This window comes from Octodon degus, unplaced genomic scaffold, assembly GCF_000260255.1.
Source record: "Octodon degus isolate 3935 unplaced genomic scaffold, OctDeg1.0 scaffold00034, whole genome shotgun sequence".
NCBI classification, from domain to species: domain Eukaryota; kingdom Metazoa; phylum Chordata; class Mammalia; order Rodentia; family Octodontidae; genus Octodon; species Octodon degus.
The window spans coordinates 6114167-6136770 of record NW_004524610.1 but is presented as its reverse complement, the minus strand read 5'-3'; the positions used below and the strand labels follow the sequence as shown (position 1 = coordinate 6136770).

Here is a 22604-nt window from a genome sequence, read left to right as displayed (position 1 = left end):
TCCTATATTTCGTCTTCATACTTTTCTACTGGATGGTTAAGACCAAGGTAAAGCAGGACCTGTGCAACAAGAGTTGTAGCTTTTTGATCTGAGAAGGTCAGTGGAATGCCCTCGGGATTTATGCTGAGATCCTGTACCTCAGATTGTAGAACCTTTGTCAGTGTCAGCCATGTGGATGAGTCACGGCCATTGCTTGGCCGTGGCAAAATATTAATTCTAGAATACCTATAGAAAATGTTAACTTATATTATTAGCAATTAAATTTATGCTATGACAATCAAATATTATGAAGGCAGGCATACTTGTTGTTTTGAAAGCTCCGGGGTATTTAAAATGAGTCATTCCCTGCCTACCTGTATTATACTCTTAAATATCTTTATGAAGGAACATTTGTTTTTGGAAAATACTAAATTATCAAATTATATCTTATTTCCCCGAATTGGATGGAAATTCACTAAAGCTAGCAAAGTAGCTCCACAGTGAAAAATACATATATGTATAGTGATAAACCAGAGTGACTCTTGTTATTTACCTAAAAGTTCACCCAGACAAACATGGAACTTGGAATAAATTTAGGCCTTAGTTCTGGCATTTTCTTAAATTTTCTCAAAATAATGCATTTTAGTCATGTGAATTTTTCACAGAAGACTTGTGTGTAGCTCTTATTATTATAACCCAGTATATTTGTGGGATGAGATAGGAGTGGCTGTAGACTTTTGGGTGTCATCGTGTCTTTACTGGACGTGAAGTGAAAGCTTTGGGGACACCTCAGTGCTGAGATTGGGACTCTGTGTGGGTTAAAATCTCTAGGAGATTAATTCTTAAGGAAGAGTTAATTTCCACAAAAGTGTCTTTAGGAAAGAAAACATAAAAACACACACATTAGAGCCAACAAATCATAGAAAACTAATGATTCCAGCACATCGCACTTAGCATTTCTTTTTTCCAAGGTGAAATAGTGTGTTATTTCTGAAGGCTTTGGCATCTCCCTGGGTTTGCCGTCCACTACATAATTTAGTCCCTGGGCTTAGTATATTGTAACATTTGTGCACATTTGGCCCAGAAAGATAATGTTTCAACCCAAACATAAGATACTAGATAATTAATTTGTGCATCATATGTTTATCCTATTCAAATGATGTCTCCCATGCACAAAATACTTTACTATTATTTCCTTAAATAAAAATCACAGAACTTGGGATGCTTTCTGCAGATTCCAGCTTGAAACCTCTAACTCTCAAAGGTAGGTGCAGCCTGCACTTACCATGTCTTCTGAGTTAGAAAGAGCACGGAGGCAGTGCCTTTGCAAAGGGGTCTGCTGCTGACCACACTAAAGGGCTCTACAGCTTGCTGGGTAAGCACCAAAGGGGAAGAGGGGCCTGTCTCAGGCCTTCTTTGTAAGGACACTAATCCTATCATCAGAGAGCCACCCTTATTATCTAGTCACCCTCTGAAAGCTGGCATCATAATCCTCTCAGCTTGGGAGTGAGGATTTCAAAATATATTTTGAAGGAACATGCACTTTCCAAGCAGAGTCACCAGGGACCCTGACAGGGGATGGAAACCTTGATGTCTGGGAATCTGGAACCCAAGAAAACTCTCCCTGAAGAAAGTAAGATGTGAGCTTCCAGCTTAATAGATTTCTTTTCACTTGGGACCATGACAAATGTAACTCAACAAGCTATAGTGAGATCTGAAACTTTTATCAACAATAAATATAATTGTTAGCACCAGGCATAGTGGCACACACCTGTAGTCGCAGCACTTGGGAGGCTGAGGCTGAAGGATCCTTGCGAGTGAGACCAGCCTGGGCTGCAAAGTGAGCACAGCCAGCCTGATCTGCATAGCATGACCTTGTCTCAAAAGGACAAAAATAAAATACAAATGAAAATAAATATTATTTTTAGAAATATACGTGCAGATAGCTCTGATTAGTCAGTTCTCATCAAAGACATGAAGAAGAACAGTTATTTACATCCCCAGTTGAAGGAAGAGTGTCAGCCAGAACGCCTGTGGGCTGATGAGCTGAATACAGCCAGCTCAAAGCCCTGCTCACCCAGGTATGCCTGCTGGAGGGTCCAGGGACACGCGGCTCCTCAGAGCCGGGCGGGAGTGTGAGGTCCTGGCTGTCTCTGTCTCTGCTGCTTCTCTGGTCCCTGGATTCAGGGTGCACAGCCTCCACGCTCACCCTACAGGGGACAAGCCAAGCGAGTGACACCCTGCAGCTGTCCCCTGGAAAACGTGGCGATGCTGACGGTCCTGCCCTCCCACTGTCAGGGACGAGAGGGTGCACACTGAGCGTCCAGCACAGAGGCTGTCCCCTTTCTAGGCCCTCAGCTAGAAAAGCAACTCACATGCTGGAGGAATGGAGAAAACAGAGTACAGACAATGCTTTTATTTTTCTTTCTGTGTTTAGTGCAGAGTCTGCAGGGTCTGCAGGGTCTCACTACGTAGGTTGGACTCATGGTGATTCTCCTGTTTTCAGTCCCCCAAATGCTGGGATTACAGGTGCATGCCACCATACCCAGTCTCAGTCGCCATCTCAGCACACCTTGGGGACAGGGCTTGCACGGCAGGCCAGGGATGGAACCCTGGTCGCTGAGCTCTGCCTAAGCAGGCGCTTTAATCCACTGACGTATCAGGCCAGCCATGACAAAGCATTTTTAAAAATGCATTAATATCCAGTGTGTAGTCTGAGTGGCCAAACTGATTTTTGAAATTTCATTATCATAATCATATCCTAAAGTTCTGGGGAAAAGAGGTGGCAATTTGGGACTTTTGTTCAAATTATCAGAGAACAAGTTTCTAATTTGAGTCAAAAGCAATTTTGGTCCTTGAAAGACAGTTAATAATTATTTTTTTTGGGTACCTGGAGTGTGTATTCTTCCAAACATTACATTATTTCTTAGGACATATGCAAAAATATATAAAACCTGTTATTTTTATTAAAAATGCATATATATCAGTTACTATCAGATATATAAATTAATATATAATTAATACATTAACATGATTTACAGGTTATTATGCAAACATACATATAAGAATAGCAAATGCTATCATTGAGGAAGGTTAATTTTATGGATTATGATTTCTCTTCCTTCTCAAACTTTACTGATCATTTATATATGCTTGTAGAAGAGCATAATTTGCTTTTCATGGCTGTCTACAAATAATAGAAGTAGTAAATTTGTTAAAAGGGAGATTTAGTTGACCTTCAAGTTTATTTGGAAAAGAAAGCTTTATTTGCAGAAATCCCCTTTCAGCAGACTACGGAGCTGTCACTTGTGTGATGACCTTTGAGTCCCCAACGCACGACGAAAATCAGCACCGAGACGCACGTTCCTGTTGCAGCTGGGCGCGACAGGCGTTCTACAGTGCTGTCCGTGAGTCTTGCATCCTCTCGTTTGCTGTCCGGATCTTAAAGGAGAGGCCACGAAGGGTGCTAAAGGGTCCACCTCCCCCGCTCCCACGTGGGAGTCATAGAGAACGCTCCCAGGCACTGAGCACACACTTCCCTCGTCCATCTTCAGGTGCTGATGTCCTCCATGAGCAATGGGAAGAGGCTGTGTCCCCAGCGTCCCCAGTGTCCCCTAGGGATGACAATGGGCAGTGCGCTCGGCAGGGTCTCTCGCCGATAGATAAGGCACGACGAGGTTAGCTGACTTCTATCCGGAGGTCTGTGATTTCTTCCTCATTGGACAATGCAGCTGTGGGCCCTGCAAGCATTCCTTAAGCAGCCCCTCATTTTGCTATTGGGGGCTGAGGCACAGGGCTGTTCCAGGTAATCCCTGTTCTTTTCGACCCAATTCAGCCTCTCAGAATAATTTTTATGAGATCGAAAGGAACAGAATTAAAGCCAGTCGCTGCAAGTGCTGTCGTACAGCCTCGCTGCTTTGCCCAGATGGAAATACCAGCTTCCATGCGATCCAGACCCCAACAAATTGCTCAGGAGAGTTACCTCTCATTTTTTGTCTTCCATATCAATAACTACCTCTTGTCCATTTTAAAGTGCTCTGCAAACATTAAATAATCTCAGATTACACACTCTGTTCTTCACATTTACCCTGACCAGCTGTCAGAGAAGAAAACTTATTCCCCTCAATTTTATTGTTCTTGGCTCTGTGTGGCTTCTGCAGAGCATGTGTGTGCAAAGGGCGTCTTAGTGTGTCCCCAACAGAAGTGAGTAGAATTGTTTTAAGCAGAATAACCTCAGACTGCATTCGAATTGTTTATTGTTTTGCTGACAGATGCTCAGAATGCATTTCATTGTGTTTGAGTCTTGATTAATTTTAACTAAGAATTTTGAAGAGGTGGATACAAACAAAGATAAAAATTCACAATTAACTTTATCGTTTTCATCTCAAAAAATGGAATTGTTTTGGCAGAATCACAAAGTGGATTAAAATTTGGAAGTTGTGTGAGGTCAATTTTGTAGAAAACATAAAAGTCCTATTTAACTTCGAGTTTGCATTGCTTATTAAAGTTATAGTTTCCTATTTTTCAGACTAGAGAGGAAATTATAGAACTTCGTGTTTCTTCTAAAATTTTCTGCATTTTAAAAATTTGACCATGATTCAAATAATTTGATAAACCTCAATGAACTTGTACTTTCAGTTTCCAGAAAGCCAATAGGCATGTGTGACGTTCCCTACCGCACTGCACACAACACACTGAAGTAAAGTTGAAGCGCAGAGATGATTCTAACAGAGTTCTGCACTTCGTGCAGTGGAAAGCCTTCCCGAGGTCAAAAGGCCGGAGATTAGCAACATATCGCTGTCAGTTAGCCCACTCCGAAACTCTCGTAATCCACTTACTCTCCTGCAAGCCGTCTTTCCGGGGGTTCGATGCACTTGGAGCCACACTGGGGTCCTAAATCTCATTGCAAAGCACTCCTGCCACTCACTGATTTCCAGAGCTTCCATCTAGGTGATGGGAAAGGCTCAAAAATCGATGAGGGCTGGGACACGAGGCTGTGCTGATTGTTCCTTCAGTAAACAGCACCTCGAGTACAGTTTGTAAAATTTCTCCTGAAAGTGCCTTCTCATCTTGCTATCATTTCTATTAAATTGAGTTTGTGAGCTCAGAGTGCTTATTCCCATAGTTTTTCCAATAGAGAAAGGTGATTTGTTGTCAGTATTTTTAATTTCTACCTGAAGTCATTTAAAAATCTTAATTAAATCTTTTTCCAGTGCTATGCCCCCGAAACTTATTAATTTTGTGAAAATATGGACCTAGATCTGAAACTATTACCTAAGAGAGAGTTGCATTAGTTGTCTTTGGTTACTATTATCTGCTAATGGTATTGAATATAGTAGACTTTCTTTGAGGGGTACTCATAAAATTTAATAATATTTGTCTTATTTCTCTAAAGAAAAGCATAGTGAGGAATGAATAGAGTGAGAATTTATTGAGTAATGTACTCAAGCTTGTATATAGAGATTTTTTTTTTCTCCTTTAATATATAATTGTTATTTTATGAGCTGGTTTACACACAAGCATCCCATGCAGATGTCTGTTTGAAGGGCTCAAGCTCTGGTTTTCCAGTTTAAAGAATTCCCTTACACCGATCCCAACTGTGCTTCACTGAAATAACTTCATTTGCTATAGATCATCTCTCTTAATTTTGCCTGTGGGGCAAAACAGCCTCTAATTATATGAATAAATTACAATATGTGCTCCTCTTCCCTTAGATTACAAGGAATTAATTAATTGATTGGAGAGAATGCTGATGGGGTCTTACAAATTTCTTTGTTTCCCTAAGCACGTCTTAAGCTAATGCATGTGCTTATTAAAATGAAACAAATGCCCGTGATACTGGAGTCAGCCTTCAACCTTGGTTTCTGAGGTTAATCGTGTTTCCTGGGCCTTCCTTGTAAAGACACTAACATTCGTAGCAGAGCCGTAAGCATGGACACGCTGGAGTGGTTGCCGCAGTAATGACGATGATGGTAATGATGATGATGTCGTTTATGAGTTCTCGTATCGCCATTTATTAAATAATTGCCATGGACCAGGAAATGTGCAAACAGTTTACATGCGTTTTCTTTCCACAACGCAAGCCAGTAAATTGAAGCCAATTTCCTTCATCGCACAAAGTGGCTTGCTTTTCATGGGAGCAGTGTACGGGTGACCCTCCAGCCATTCAGGTACCACAAGGATGAGCAGAAGTTAGTTCCAATCTCTTCTCCATAAAAGGATAATTTAGCTTTGCATGGTGGCACATGTGTGCAACCCCAGAACTTTGGAAGATTGAATCAGGAAGATTACCAGTTCGAGTTCAGCCTGGCCAGCTTAGCTAGTTAGAAGGATTCTGACAAGTTGAACACTACAAAGACATTTTTTGTATTTGTATTTATGCTTGCACTTGGCTTATATTTAAATTTATATTATTGTATTTAAGACTACAAGTAAAAGATAAATGTACCTCATTGCCAAGGCTGTGGGTTAAACTCCTAGTGAGCCCCAGCACCAGAAAAAGTTGTTGCAATTTCTTTTGGCTTTACTGATTCCACCTAAAAGCTACACATAATTGAAAGTCTGAATTGTAGAGACAGAACAAGAGGCTGAGAAGTGAACAGAGCACTTCAATGCCACTTAGAGGCCTTCAAGCTCTACGAAGAATTTCTTCCATTTTCAAAGACTAAATCTCCGTTATGATGTAGAACATTCTACGAGAAACTACAGCTAAGCTTTCTATTAAGTGGAGTTTGATATACAAAAAAGTTAAAGACCCTTGAAAGTTTAGATTTGCCTTTGTATCGAGCACATAGAAACATTGTAAATTAGGGGAAAACAGTAAAATTGAAAAAGTGTCACATTTAATATTTTATTTTTTGAGTGGTAATTATTAAATTATCTTGGGCAATGTGATCTGTGTATAATATATAAAGTAAGTTAAAATCTTGTGTTTCTTGCACAAGTGTTGGATTGGTAGTTTTTTCTCTTTAGTATTCAGTTATTTGCTTCACATGCATGTACCTTGGGATTGACAATGCTACGAAAGTCAGGCCGGCCTTCATATGTTCTGAAATATAATACAAGCCATTTGTTTCTGATGACCTCAAAGGTATCTCCTGATGCAATTTTCTGTGAGTGAAGCGAAGTGAGGATAACCCCTTTTCTGCTGGCCTTGAAGGGGTTTCCTAGACATGCAATGGCAGCAGACTTACCAGAGAAAAACGAGAGCTCCAAAATTGTCCAGTGTCATACTGCGCACAGAGGTACCCTGAAAGCGCAAGGTGAACAATGAAAGGAAAAACACGGCCTAAAGATTGATGCACCGTCTATTGTTTTTTAGGTGTAAGAGAAGCTTGTAGGAAAATTATGTAAAACTTCACAACAATAGAATTATGGAGAACAGAAAAATGAGCATATTAGCAACTCATCTCCTGTAATCTGTAAATTGCAAATGGAGCTCAATTTCATTCCTGTATGATTGTAAATGTGTTAGATACGACTAATAACTCTGACAAAGATAGGGAAGCAGGAGCACTGTCTTGTGCGGTTAAAAGTATATGAAGGGGCCGGCCAAATAGCTCAGTGCATTACAGCGCCTGCTTAGGCACACACAGCAGCCGGGGCTCGATCCCCAGTGTGCCCTGCAAGCCCTGCCCTCAGCATGCACCAAAACAGCAGTTGAGACTGGGTATGGTGGCGCACCCTGTAACTGAAGCTCTTGGGAGGCTGAACACGGAGAATCACTGAGAGTCTGGTCTACATAGCGACAGCCTGTAGACCAATCCCAGCACTTGGGAGGCTGAAAACAGGACGATCACTACGAGTCCGGTCTGTGTAGTGAGACCCTGTACACCCTGAAGACCCTGTCCTAAATACAGAAAAAAAGTATATGAATTTTCAAATGTGGATATATATTCTATATTTCTGTATTTAGCAGTTCTATACTTAGCAATATCTCATAAAGTAACAATTATTACTGTATACTGAGAAAATTTCCACCACGGTCCAATGGGGTAGATAGCTTTTTGACTAAGTTACGTGCAGCCTTGCTGTACAGGTGCGTAAGTGGTACATTGAAAGGGTGCACACTAGCAAAAGAGGTGTGTGTGTATACTGCCAAGGAAGATACATGAAGGGTGGTAGAATGGTGACTTGTCCTAGCAAAGAAAAACACTGTTGCATATTGGTGCATAAGGGTGGAGCACCACCAGGGAGCAGAAATTGTTGCTGGGTTGTGGGAAGAAGAGTTAGGTTTACCTACTTGTTTATGCATTTATTTCTTGTGCTTTTGTACTTCTTCTTAAACTCAGGAGTTCTGTGGAAACTGGAACAAGAAAGTTACTTGCTATTAGAAGATTCTTTCAACATTATCTTTCTCTGCGCTCCAGCCCTCTCAGAGAAATTTGCTGACATCAGTAGAAGCACCATTTATAAAGTTAAAGCAGGATTTCAAGAAAAAATTTCATGTACTTGAACAGTTTCATCACTGATGTGTGTGTGTGTGTGTGTGTGTGTGTGTGTGTGTGTGTGTGTGTGATGCTGGGAATGGAACCCAGGGCTCTGTGTGCGCTGGACACAGCTCTGCAGCTGAGCTACACTCCCACTCCTCATCGTGGACTTCGTCCCTCATTTGAGATGCTTTCGCTTGTTATTATGGTTGCCATGAACCTCTACGAAGGCATGGGATGTGAAAAGGTGGGGAGAGAGAGAGAGAGAGAGAGAGAGAGAGAGAGAGAGAGAGAGAGAAGGAGGGAGAGAAGGAAAAAGGAGGAAGAGAGAGAGGGAGACAAAGGAAAGGAAGGAAGAACCAGCAGTGCTGCTGTGGACACTACTGGGTGTCGGGAGCCACAGAGGGGCACTGGAAGCTGATGAAAGTGACCAGTGCCAAGTGGCTCGTGGCCCAGATAAAGCACAGCTGGGACTTAGGAGATGACAGGCGCTGTGGCCTGTTCAGAGTGAGCTAAAGGCCAGAGAGAGGGAATGTAGAAGTGGGCTGGGAGACACAGCACTCTCCTGCCTAGCGCACTCCCCAGAGAGTGCTCACGAGGGCTGCAAGACCTGCGAGTGTGCTTTCTGGTGGCACTTTCTCAACTGCATTTTCCTTTCTGGTTGCTGCACTAGGAAACGCATCCACAACCACCACTGTGATAGACAGCAAAAATGGATCTGTGCCCAGGCCCCCCGGGAAGGTGCTGAAGAGGACTGTCACTGAGGACATAGTGACCACGTTCAGCTCCCCCGCAGCCTGGCTGCTGGTCATTGCCCTGATCGTCACATGGTCAGCTGTTGCTGTCGTCATGTTTGACTTAGTGGATTACAAAAACTTCTCAGGTAAGGCCACGGAGCCTAGCTCTTAAATCCAATGAACAGCGCTCGCCCGCTTGCAACACCCACGGGTGTTCCCGAGGGGCCCTGAGGTCAGCTTTCCGCTCTGATTTCCTTCCATTCGCTGATGGATTTGGTTTCAAGTGAGACCCATAACCATATTTTCAGAGCTGAATAGAAGCTGCATGTGCACTTTTATGAGAATAATGATTAAAAAGCCCAGGTAGGGAATTAGCTTTGAAAGTGGTGTTTATCAAGCACCAATAAAGAATAATTTGTTGATGTCATGCTTGACCGCATCCAGGGAGAGCAGAGCAGGCCCAACAAGAACTCTTTCAGGCAAATGGAAAATATTTCAAAGCATTTCTGCATCTCTTGGTCATCTGGCTCCACGCTTTCTTTACAGACTTCTTGCTCCCCTTGACCCCAAAACAAACCATCCTATTTTAAGTTTCTGAAAACAGAGAGCATTAAAGCGATTTTCCCAGAATTACTTGGAAGGAGATGCTACATCTTGAGTATCTGTATGTCATTATGGATCTAGGGTAAAGCAGGAAGAAGGCAGAAAAGGCTGGTTTTCATTATGACATTCTGAGTACCTTGTTCATCTTTTGTTCATAGTTTTTGTATTTTTTAAAATTATATTTATCAATTTCAATGTCTGTCACTCACTATTGGTGATGTCCTGGGGAAAAAGAATGAACTAGGTGCTCAATTAATAATTAATGTTTCACAAGTAGACAAATGAGGTTGTCTTCCATTTCCACTTTGCCAATGCAAGCAGCACTGGTAGCCGCAGGCACGACCAGCTGCCCTCTCTATTTATGGGCTCCCTGCCTCACACTGACGATTTCCATCCCACCATTAATTATCAGGAAAAGTGTCGGGAAATAGCTACGCCACAAGGTGAGAAGGAATACACCATGCACATTATATAGCAGGGAACTCTCCCATTTGAGTTTCAGGCCTTGGAAGTGTGGTTGTTGGGCCTTGCGCTGGCGCCATCCTCTGCTGTCGAGCAAGGCAGGACCAAGTCACGCAGCCATGCAGTCCGCTCTTAGGAGGCCGCACCTTCAGTGTATCGTAACGCAGGCCCTCAAGAAGAATAGACAGCTGAGATGCCTCTATGTGAGACTGTGACTTAACAGTTTTAAGGGAAGAACAGTTACATTATTCTAGGAAATTTCATTCCCTTTGAGCCTACATGAACTTTAATATTTCACCTAACCTTTCCTTTATTATGAACTCATTTCATTAGGCTTTAGAACCCACTATGATCATAAATACAGTGTGTTAGCTTTTGTGATAGATATGGTTTACCAAACATATATAGTTTTGTAGGTACAATATAAACATTACTATTGAAAATAATTTATTCTTCATTAATAAGAGCAGTTATGCACAACTCTAATTTCATGTCATATTGCTTCAGCCTGATACATACCTTCCTGTAAGCCTCTGCCGTTCAGTCCCACGGATAACGCTGTATCTACGCCACTGGCATTTTATTTCATAGAGACAAAACTAGTGTCAGTGTTGCTACCGCGTTGCCGTTCAGTGTTTACTAAGCACGGCTTCAGCGTGAGGCCTCCTCCTTCTCCCGCTTCCTGTATTTATCAAGGACATAACTGTGTACTCATTCCCTACAAGACAGACCTGAGATCCCTTCACAGATCCCCTCAGGCGTGAGCACTGGCCACAGTCCACGGCGCCCAGGCCCACGCCGCTCGTTCACATGACCACATCTTCCACCACACACGTCCATCACCACACTTCATGCATGCATTCTCTTGTGAGGGCACAAAGTCAGCTTCCTGATAGCGCTTTCATCTGGTGCCTGCCCCCTCGTAGTGCTGAAAGGAGAGCTTAATAAAGCACAAGACGATGCCCTCGCGCACTTCCGGTTGCGTAAGTGCCACAGCAGGCTTGGCTCCAGTTCTGGGGCTCAGCTCTCCGTTTCCATCGTGTCCAGCAGCTGCACCCCTCTTTTTCAGCCATACTGACTTCTGGTCTCTCTGTTGGCCTTAGCACAATAAGCTTTCCCACGCTACCATTTCCTGCACCGCATGCCCGGGACAGCAGACAGATGCTGGCGAACATAAGGCTGGATTCTCATGCATCAAGCGCCGGTTCTCACCCAAGACCTTACTACTCGCTAGCTCTGTGACAGCGGGGCAGCCACATCCGTCTCTTGTTCAGCTTCCTTATCTGGAGAGTGGTCATTCTACTGGTGCTTTTGGAATAAGATTGTTACAAGGATTACACAAGGCAATATTTCGGAAGTGTTCAGAACAGAAACTGGCTTTTCATCAATACCCTATGAACTATATACACTTACAAGTACTACATGCACATATATTCACATTGCTAGCAGGGCAAGACTCATGGTTCAACATTCTATCTTGAGAACACTTCTTCAATACACTTTTGGAGACCTCGTCCTGCCCTTGTGACACACTGCCAGACTTGGTAGGAATAAGGCACTCCACCCTATTCGCATTGTCTTCATAACTTGCAGACCCCACATCATGACCTGTGGCGGCCCGTGCAGTAAACCTCTCCTGATGTCCCTCTCTCTCAGGAGCCTCCTCCTGGCTAGGCAAGGCCCCTCTGCTGCATCACACACGTGAATGCTTCTCACACAGGTTTTCTAATGCACATTACCTTAAGGAATTAAGAATCATGACATTTTGATTTTGAAAAACTTTTTTTTTTACATTGTGATGAGGCATAAAATTTTATTTGATCTGTTTTAAAATTAATAACTGAATTCAGTAAAATTGGAACACGTAAAATAAGATGCTCCTAAGATGAAGTTTAATTTTGTGACAGTCACATGTTACTGAATAGTAAGTTACTTCAAAAGCAAGTGGCTTCAAAAAATGGCAAACCTTTACTATTCCACCTACTATGTGACAGAGTTGGGAAGTGGACTTGCTGGATGGTTTTGTCCTCAGGTCTACACTGAGATTGCAGTACAGACTTCGGCAGGGGCTACCGTGGTCCTCTGGCGGGCTGACGTCAGTGGTGGAGCCATTTGCAGAGTGCTCCCAGCACTTAGGTGTTTGTGCCAGAGTGAGTGATCTAAGATGGCAGGGACAAAGGCACAGTGCTTTTACAACCCACACATGCAAATGCCCTGCTGTCATTTCTGCAAAATCCTTTGGTTCACACAGGTTGGTCCCATTCAGTATTAGAAGAAGGTACCCAAAGGAAGAGGGTCTGCCAGCAGGCAGAGGTCCACGAGAGCCAACCCAGGGGCTAGCTACCACGTAACTCACTGTCAGTGTTTGTGTTGCTGAGTCAGACCTTGTTAGGTGACTGGTGAGACGTAAGAAGTGTCTGCAATAATCCAGTTGGGAAACAGATATTTTAACAAGAAGCACAAAGAAAACAATGATACATCTCATTGACTGCCATTATGAGGTCATACTTTGGAAAACAAGACTTCATCAATGGATTTGACACGAGAAACACAATTAAAAAATTGAAGGCTGGGGAGATGGCTCAATAGGATAAGTGCTTCCCTGGCAAGCACAAGGACCTGAGTTTAATCCTCGGTTCCGAAAAAAAAAAATTGAAATTTTAAAGGAGAAATATATGAAAGCAAGGATGTGGTATAATTAGAGTATAAACCCCATACCTATAGCAATCTTTATGTGGACAGAACACATTTATTTATATTAAAATCCTAATTCCATTCATCTGCTTAGCAAGCTCCCAGCTGCTTTCATATCAACTATTCACTGAAAATAATTATTTGCTTTCAAGGGTTTCAAAAATATTAATGATACTTTTATGCTTTAATTCAATTTAATTGTTAATGTTCACTGTTAATGAAATTGTTAATTTCAACTGGTTCTGGAGACTGATATTATGGCTCTGATGAATCTTTTGATTCATTTTCCCCAACTGTTAATGCTTTAAAGACAAAGAGCAGAAGAAAGCCCACTGGAAGCCTGCAGAGGCCGCCGTCACTGGGTCTGTGACTTCTCAGCGGTGCTCTGAGGCGCAGGTGAATGCCTGGAAGCACTACACGTTGCTCACAGAGAAACCGGAGGCATTTTCATGAGCACATGCACTGCTGCACGGGCGAGCGACTGCTCTCCAGGCGGCATCTCCAGCCCCGTGTTTTCAGGGTTGGGTCTGGTTTGCTCATGTTCTCTCCAGCTCTGGGTCCCATGCAGAACTGGGTTTTCTGAGCCTCTTGCAGAAGGCTCAGTCTCCCTTTACAAAGGCCTTGGTACCCCACAAGCTACCACCGCCCGGGTCTGCAGACCTCACCTGGAAAGGGGGTAGAGCATGTGGCTGTGTGTTCTACCCAACATGCAAGGATGTTCCTTCTTAACAGATGCAACAGATGTAGCACAGTTTGGAGAGGGGGTTTCACCTACCCACCACTTCTGAACAAATGTAGCACGTGGGCAATATTCAAATAGTAGAGTTGCATAGCTGTTGAAGTTCGCCAGAGTGGCAGGGCCACTCAGTGATGCAGAAGAGGATTTATGATCTGGCTTCTTTGTTCATGGCAGCTGTGAAGCAGTTTACACAGGGCTCTTGCCACACAATTGGTGCCGAGCCTGACGTCCATCAGGCTGGACTGCTGAGGAAGGGACATGTGGGCATAGACTAGGAAAGATGGGGGACAGACTGCAGTGCTCACCTGAGGCCAGGGCCCACGCTGAACGATGTGGTGAGCTGTAGTTGTTAGAGTCCTTAGTCCAGATCCCCTGGTTAGGACTTAAAGACACTGGGCAGTAGGCCCCTGGGGAAGCAGGAGGGATGGGTGAGTCATCACCCTCAGGGCATCACTCGAAGGGCTGTGACAAGGCCTTGCCTAGCCAACCTGCAGGAAGTACCACCAGCTTCACTGCTGCTTAGCTTCGCAGCTCAGGCTCCTTTGACTTACCACCCATGTGTTACCTAGACATTGACATTTCTAGGACTTCTGGGAAATGTAGTCCAAGTTTACTCACTAGATACTGTATACCTTTCCTATAGAATGATTATGGTTTGTTGTCCAAAACAGGATATTTCCAAGAGTGAAACAGACAGCTCTTAACATTTCCCTCAGGACGTCGGCTGTGAATCGAGGCGATGATCACCTTGACCTTCTGCACACTGTCTTTGCTTCCCTTCTGGGCAGCAAGTGCTTCTGGGGACCCATAGTGCTGAGGCCAAGGGTGTGAAGGGCTGCTGGAGGTCTGGCCCTGACCTCTGTGGACTCAGCCAGGAAGCCCTTCCCCAGACAGAGAGGCTTATGCTCTCTCAGGACAGATGTCATGAGCTTTGGTTAAATTTTTGTAAAACATCTTTACTTTGTTCATGAAGGGACAAACTGCTCTGTGAAAACAACAATATGGGCAAAGCAATAGGATTTCTAATGAATCTACTACAGATTAAGGCATTAATGGATGTTAAGGATTTTCCTCTAACTCAGAACGCACAAGAATATATTGGAGTGTCTTTTAACTTGTCTTGTATAACAAAAAGGGTTAGTTCACTAACATCCTCGTGCAGAATATGGAAAATCCCCACGTGGTTTTACAAGGATATTTCAAAAACAGGTCTGATTACTTTCACAAGAATTCCTCCAAGCATCCTTATTTCTAAACAATCTATAATTATTACTGTAGAATAAGCGATGGGAACATGCGTATCTGGCACAGACGAGGCACTCATTAAATGTAACTCAGATTTGAATCTTATTAGGGGGAAAGTAAGATCAGTAATCTGAGGAGAAAGATGGCAGAGGCGCGATGGTCGGAAGCATCAATTTCTTATGAAACTCTTATAGACATCTCCTGATGTGCCTTTTAAATAGATTTTCTAATGAGGTGTGCCATTTATCTACTGCTCTCAGAAATTAATTTCCCATATTTTTTTTCTTGGCACTTAGCCCAGTTAAGCAGGTGTGCTGCTTTTCAGGCTAGGAGTTAAGCAGAGGAAAATCAGTTCCCAAAACCCAAAAGTCAGTGTGAAAGTACAGCTTTTGTCTGTCTGTCTGTCTGTCTGTCTGTCTGTCTATCTATCTATCTGTCTGTCTGTCTGTCTGTCTATCATCTATCTCTCTATTAAATATAATCTATTCTCGATCATCTACCTCCCTCTCTCTTGTCTGCCTATTCATCCACGTCTACTCCATGTATAAATATGTGTGTCTGTGTACATAAAGGTGTTTTAAGACACTTGAATAACAGAATGTTCTTAACATTTTAGACTTTATCAGCTCTTGTGTATACTCAATTTTTTAAAATGGGTAATGTTTTTTAGACTGCTTCCTCTGATTCTAATCTTGTCCTAAATGTCACATTTTCTGTTTAGTGTCACATTGGATTTAGTCCTCTTGATCACTATGACTAAGAAGGACGTGATTTTATTACCTAGTTCCAGGCTTCTTGTGCAGACCTCAGAGAGGAGCTTTACAGCTCAGTGAGTCCTAGGCCCTAATAAAACTTCACTGATTTTTCATGCAATAAGGAATGAGATAATGAAAAATGTTAATTTGTTCTTCGTTCTTAGATTATATCATCCTTACATTTTACTTAAAATTTAAAATAAATTGAAATTATGCAGATTTTTTTTAAAATTATGGTAAAACCAAATATAATTTTATTACCTTTTTGAGTTTGGTTTGTTTTACAAAATAAAACATTGCAGTTCTGTGTCAGATGCTGTGTTGTTTGCAGTGGACAGAGGGTTGACGAGTTCAATGTCTGAAACCAATGTTCCATAATTTATTTAAACTTTATCAAATGAGACTATCTGTCAAGACTGATAAGTTCATCTATGCAGATAAACAAACACAATTACAAATTGTTCCAGATGTTGATGTCCCATGCTTTTAGGTCTCACACATCTTTCAGGGTTCTGTGCAACTCACTTCCTTGGGGACAAAGGACAGAATTCCTCTGCACTCAGGATTCCTACCTGCCAGTAACAGTGGTCATTGGATGGACACCACTCCAAGGGGTGACACAATGCATGTAAAGCACTCTTTTTTTTTTTTTTTTTTGCCTCCACCCCAGCACTCTGATTTTTGATTGGTGCATAGTACTTGTTAAAGAAATTGGAGTTAGCTTTAATACAGTCTTCTTAAATACAAGGGTATTCAATGCTCCAAAAAGACAAGTAGACATATGTCAAAAAGATGTGTTATGTTAGTTCTAGTTTTCAATATCAAGTGGCTACCCATAAATTCTACTGATGGCAGAATGGAAATTCGGTGGGTAAAGCAGTTAACTTTACAGTGAGTGAATGTTCTAGCCACTGTGAAATGGTGTGAGGAGGTCTGATTCCTGTTCTTGGCTTTGAATGATTCATTTCCCTTCATGAAAAGAACTCTAGAATTATTATTTCAGCTAACATTGATCAATGAAATTGCTAGCCAGAATATATAATATCGCCAAAATCAATCCTCAACTGGGCAAAATTAATGTTTATAAAATAATTAGGATATACTAATCAATGTATTATTACTAAATCTAGCATGTCCCTTGTCCATTGGTCTGTTAAATTTATAATGTACTGATTCAAGTAAGTCATCCAGCTGACGTACCATGACATTTTGACTGCTTTTGTGCTACCAGAAAAAGAATTCTGTTGAACGTTAATTCATGACAAATCTATAGAAATCCATAACCCTGGAGAAATTGCATTTCTCTGCTGCTCATTGTCTGTGGACTGTTGGGCAGAATGGCACAATCCTGTGGCCCTCATCCCCAGGGCCACCGCAGACACTCCTCTATTTCCACTGGGAGGAAGTGAAGCCAGCCAGCCCCGAGCCTCTCCTGGGCTTCCCTCCGAAGTACCCTTCCATAAGAGACCACAGTGATATAGGAGAATGAAACTCCCTGTCTGAAAGATGCCTGGGCCAAGTCTGTTTTCTCTAAAACTGAAGAACGAATTTTAGGAACAAATGGAGGTTAAGAGCAAAATATATTTATTGGGGGAAAGAAATGTCACATCCAAGAGAGGGACAGAAAGAGGTCAAGTGGGTTGTCCCAGGAAGCTGTCACTTCCAGGAATTTTTATAGAGTAAAACCATGTGGTGAGGTGAGTCTAAGGTGAAAATCCTGGGAACTCACTTAGGGGGGCATGAGGTGGGATAAAACTATGGTCAACCAATAAGGTTACAAGCACCACTGCTCGGGTAAAACTGATGAAATCGAGAACCAAATGGGAAGTGAATCCTGTAGCAAGCAGGCAAGAATATAGAACAGGACTTTATCTGGTAGTCAGCTGGTAGCTGTTGGATTAGTGATTTCCTGGCTTCCTCAAAGTGATGATCAATCCTGGATGCTTATGTTTAGGGAGGTCAGCATTTGTTTGACCTTTGGTCTTTAGGTCTGGCCCAATGCGTCTCTCTCACAGTGGCAAAGTATCTGGTCTTCCACGCTGTGTCCTTGAGGACCTGGCCCTGTCTAACTGCCTATAATATTTCTGTCTAATTCAGCTGCCTACAACTGTAGCAGGCACATAAGAGGAGGAAGGGTACTTCTGAGGCTAGTGTTTCCACTGACAGGTGGGAAGAGTTAGAATCCTATTTCTACATGTCTTCTATTAGCTTCAGGAGGGAAAGGTTTTCATTTTCATGACCTTCTGAGCAGAAAGGGAATTCTGGTTTCTAAGGCTCGCTTGCTGGAGAGCAGGAGGAGAAAGGGAGCCGAGCACCTGGAGGAGCGAGCCTGGGGCCCTGCCCCTTGGTCCCAAGTGCTCAAGGTGCGATGGCACCATGTTCTAGGGTGCTGCTGTCTTTTGCACTTCAGTAACAGCGCTCGAATTCTGCATGGATTTAACATGTGCTTATTTAAGAAAGGGGAGACGAAGTAATCACCAAGTAACATAATAGCCTTTCGGTGGATACTCACGCTCTTATTACTAAGTACATACTATTATTCCCCAATTTTATGTAGATACTTGGCATGAGTAAGAGAAGCCAAATGTCTGTGATTTTTGTTTTGGAACGGCAAATGTCCTTTATTTGACATAGGTCTGTCCTCAGTTAGCTGGAAATGTTCCAGGTTTTAATGTCTGCAACAAAATTTCACCAGTAAGAAATGGTCCACTGGGGTCATCTTGAGAAAGAGAAGTAAAGAGCGTATCTGTTTGCACTGGGAAATATTCCTTGCGGCGTCCAAAAGTAACAGTTCAGTGACAGCACAGAGAAACTTTAAAAAATGCTGTACTGGAACCACTAGATGCTGCAGTGACTGTCATTTTAATGAAAAATCTAGTTGTATCTAGTATTTACGTCCACTAGCTTGCATACCAATGCACAGGTCTAAGCCACTGCAGTAAGTGTAGAGTAGAGATGTTACGGAGAAGCTTCAAGGCCTAACTAAGCCTCAGATCCAAAAAGGCAGGGATTGGGCTGGGGACCACCATTCACATGGAGATGAGGACAGCGACAGTCATTTCCTTCCTTAGTCAACACAGCGTTTAACTCCTCAAAAGTGCTTCGAAATCAGAATTCTGGGGTTTCTGTGCTTTGAAAGCATCTAAATACCCAACATCTGTATTTCATTTCTTCAAAGATTTAAATTAAATAGGCTTTTATTTTTTAGAATCTGGAGTACTGCAGGAAATTTTCCTCCTACCTTTTATCTTGTTTTAATCTTTTTACATGCTTATCACTCTCTTAATCTGAGTGTCTATGAGAAAATATTCTGAATTCAGCGGTGGATGAGGAAAAGCAGTTTCCTTCTTACTGTCCTGGGCGTGGGTGTCGCAGACCACAGAGCCTCTGGGGGTGACTCTGGTGAGATGGATGGGGTCTGAGGACATCTCACGTTCTCGGGGGTGGAGACAGCAGAGCAGTTTGATTGTGGCGAACCTTCCATTAAGGCTCTGATCCAAGGACCTGCTGTCCAAAGGGCACCCCTGAGGGATTCGGGTTTCTACCTGGGCATGAAGCTGGAGAACTGAGAAACTCACCCAAGCAGGGAGGAGGAGCTGGGGAGCTCCGGCCACACCCTAATTGCTGACTACACTCTACTACACTCTTTTTTTTTTAAAAAAAAATTATTTATTTATTTATTCAGGGGGCGGGGCTGTGGTGCTGGGGGATTGAACCGCGGTCCCTGAGCTTTGCTAAGCTTGTTCTAAGTAGGTGCTTTAGACCACTGAGCCATCTCACCAGCCCCTACACTGCCTTTTGAAACCCGCCCTTTAGGAATTTTAAGACAGTTTTCTAGTCTGTTAGAAGTGTGTAACATTTACATTCCTTGTGCGGGGCGGGGGCGCTTGTGTGCAACACTTTGAAGTTCTTGTTTCACCACCTTTCCTTCCCCTTCGCCATCAATCTCTTGACCCCCTTCCCATTGGAGAAAGAGCTCTGCTTCTTATTGTCTTCTGTCTTGCTTTTTATTTACAATTTTGGGTTTTTCATACAGGAGAAAGTATGTGGAATCTGAGCTGTGTGTCTGATTTATGTCATTTAGCATTATGATGTCAAGATACGTTTATTTTCCTAGAAATGACTCAGGCTTATCTTTTTCATGTCAGAGTACTATTCCATTCCACTTAACTGTTAATAGACATATAGGCTGCTTCCAAGGTCTAGATTTGCATTGTGCTTCTGTAAACATGGGCACGCTTGGATTACTATAATCCGAGGGCTTTAACTTTCAGGAAGATACCCAGGGAGACAATAGCCAGAGCAAATGGATGTCTAGTTTCAGATTCTTCAGGGATCTTCATACTGATTTCCACAAGGTTGTGCTCATTTATGCCCCCACCAACAAAGCAGGGCCTTTCCCCAACAGCCTCACCAGCATTTGTTATGAGGTGTTCTGTCTGGAGCACGGTGGGATCCCAGCACTGCTTCGGCTTACATTTCTGTGCAGGCCAGCAGTGTTGAGCATCTCCTCATGCATCTGCTGGCCGTTCAGACCCTCCCTCAGGGGGAACATTTTCCTAATTCTCTTGTGCATTGCTAGCTGTGTGCTCTTGCTTGCAAGGCCCTATCACCACGTCCCACCCGTGTGCCCTCAGTAACTTTGTGTCCCCAGGCAGTGGGGAGCACTCTGCTGCCACATCCACCTACGGGAGCCTGCTACTGCGGGGCTTCCAGTCTCGTAGCAAGGCTGGACCCTGACCGCACATGGGCATTTGCACTTTGGGCCCACACGGAGGGTCCACATTCTGGAAAGTTTGGTTGCACAAGTTAGTTTTAAGAACATCCATTTGCCCCTGAAGAGTCAGTAATTGTTATTTTTTATGGGAAATTCAGCTCACAAGCAGTTGTTGTCATTGTAGTTGTTGCTGCTACTGTCATTCGCTACTCATTCACCAGGAACTTTGCTTGCAGCTGTGCTCCACAGAACATGGCTGCCAGCATGCAGTTTTATTATTTTTTATTTTTAAAAAATAATTTTATTGAGAAACAAATACCAATGAGACAGTTTCAAAACCAATTACTAGCACAGTTAAAATAATTAATACTTTCCATGTTATTGTCTTAGTGGTTATTCATTGCACAAGATGCAGACATGATATCCTGTCCACAAACACTATCAGAACAAATCTCTCTATTCATTGAATTAAGAGAATGCAGCTGTATATCTAATCTATTTTGAATATACAGATACAAAATGGTTGTTCATTTGTATCCCCCTTTTTTGTTTAGTTTTTGTGAAAGAAGGGTATTCCATTGACATTTGAATATTGAGGTATGTGAATTCAGCAAAATATTCCAATATAGCCCAATAGTCCATAAGAGTAGTGGGTTTTCTGTAAGACTGGCGATGTCAGAAGTTGTTGACTTGAGCCTTTTACAGCTCAGCATATTAATATGGCTTTACTTTTTATACTTCATTTTCATATTTTTCTGCTGGATGGTCAAGACCAAGATAAAGCAAGATCTATATAACAAGAAATGTAACTTTTGTGTATAATGAGGTCAGTCAAATCCCCTCAAGATTTATCCTGAAACTCTGTACTTCAGTTTGCAGATCCTTTGTCAATGTCAGCCATGTGGATGAGTCACGGCCATTGCTTGACCAATTTGCTCTCTGTGAAAGCCTGAGAGAATGTTTTCTTTCCATGTGACTATCATTAGGCACACTCTACATCATTGATCACTTTCCTCTGTGGCCCCATAATCCCCTTGATCAGAAAATTTGGGACACAACTGAGTTACATGATGTTATGGTACAGATTTTCCTATGTCCTGAGTCTTCACTAACCTTGAAAGGCTAGGGCCAAAATGTTGACTGTCCTTTCATCCCTTATTTTTCCTAATTTTTGATCTGTAAACTTTGGTTGTTAACCTTCCAGAAGAGAAGCTTATTATTATTACTCCACAACATAGGCAGTTGAGTTTAACCTCACTATCTGTCTGAATATCAAACGTCTTAGGCATAACATAGAACAGGTAATTTCCATCAAGTATTGATATGTTAAACATTAAGTCCCTGGAGCATATGAAAAAAAAATAAATAAATATATAAAAATAGGAATAAACAGTTACATACTTTTACACAGAAATTTAGAAATCTAACCATATACAGCATTGTAGCAGGACAGTCCTGTGACATTTTCTTTCTTATCTCTTGTTTTCATTTATTACCCTTTTTTAATAGCCAAATATTTACTTGAGAGACAGTATGGAAGTAATTGGTATATCATGACAAACAGTACATATTTAGAAAACCAGAATGACAGGCATTCCAAGCAAGACCCTACCATTACACATTACAGAGCAGTTGCTTAAATCACAGGTATCAGCATATATAGTTTGACAAGGTGAGAATCCTACCAATTAACTGCTAGTTTCAAAAACTTACTGAAGATTCTCAGGATCATTACCTTACCTAATCTTGTGTATATAAATGTATGGCTTTACCCCTGTCATGTTTCCTAGCTTTTGTTCTTGCCCTCTCTACATTGTCTAATCCTTAAGTTCTCACTTTCCTTTTAATTTTGTTCTATCTTTCTATTTGTATTTCTTCTTTTGAGTTCTTATACTAGGGAGACTATATGATATTTACACATGTGGGGCTGGTTTATTTCACTTATGTGTACATCTTCAAGTGGCATCAACCTAAATATAATGGCTTTGAGTTTATCATTCTTCATAGCTGAATAATACTCCATTGTATAAAAATACCACATCTTTTTCATCCATTCCTCATATGATGGGCATCTTGGTTGTTTCCAAGATTTGGCTATCACAAATTGTGCTGCTATAAACATAGGCACACATATATCACTATGATATGACGTTCTCAGTTCCTGCAGGAAAATTCCCAGTAGGGGGATAGTTGGTTAAATGGAATTTCCAGTCCTAGTTTTTTAAGGAGATTCCACACTGATTT

The 22604-nt window shown here is 42.2% G+C and overlaps 1 protein-coding gene across 1 annotated transcript in view; it reads left to right on the top strand.

The window, feature by feature from the left end:
- Positions 1-22604, top strand: part of LOC101570928 (triadin) — a 161728-nt gene that overhangs the window by 41606 nt on the left and 97518 nt on the right. Inside the window, exon 2 of the mRNA XM_023714216.1 lies at positions 9082-9291. Coding sequence (XP_023569984.1) covers positions 9082-9291 — 210 coding nt within the window. The remainder of the gene's footprint in view (positions 1-9081; positions 9292-22604) is intronic.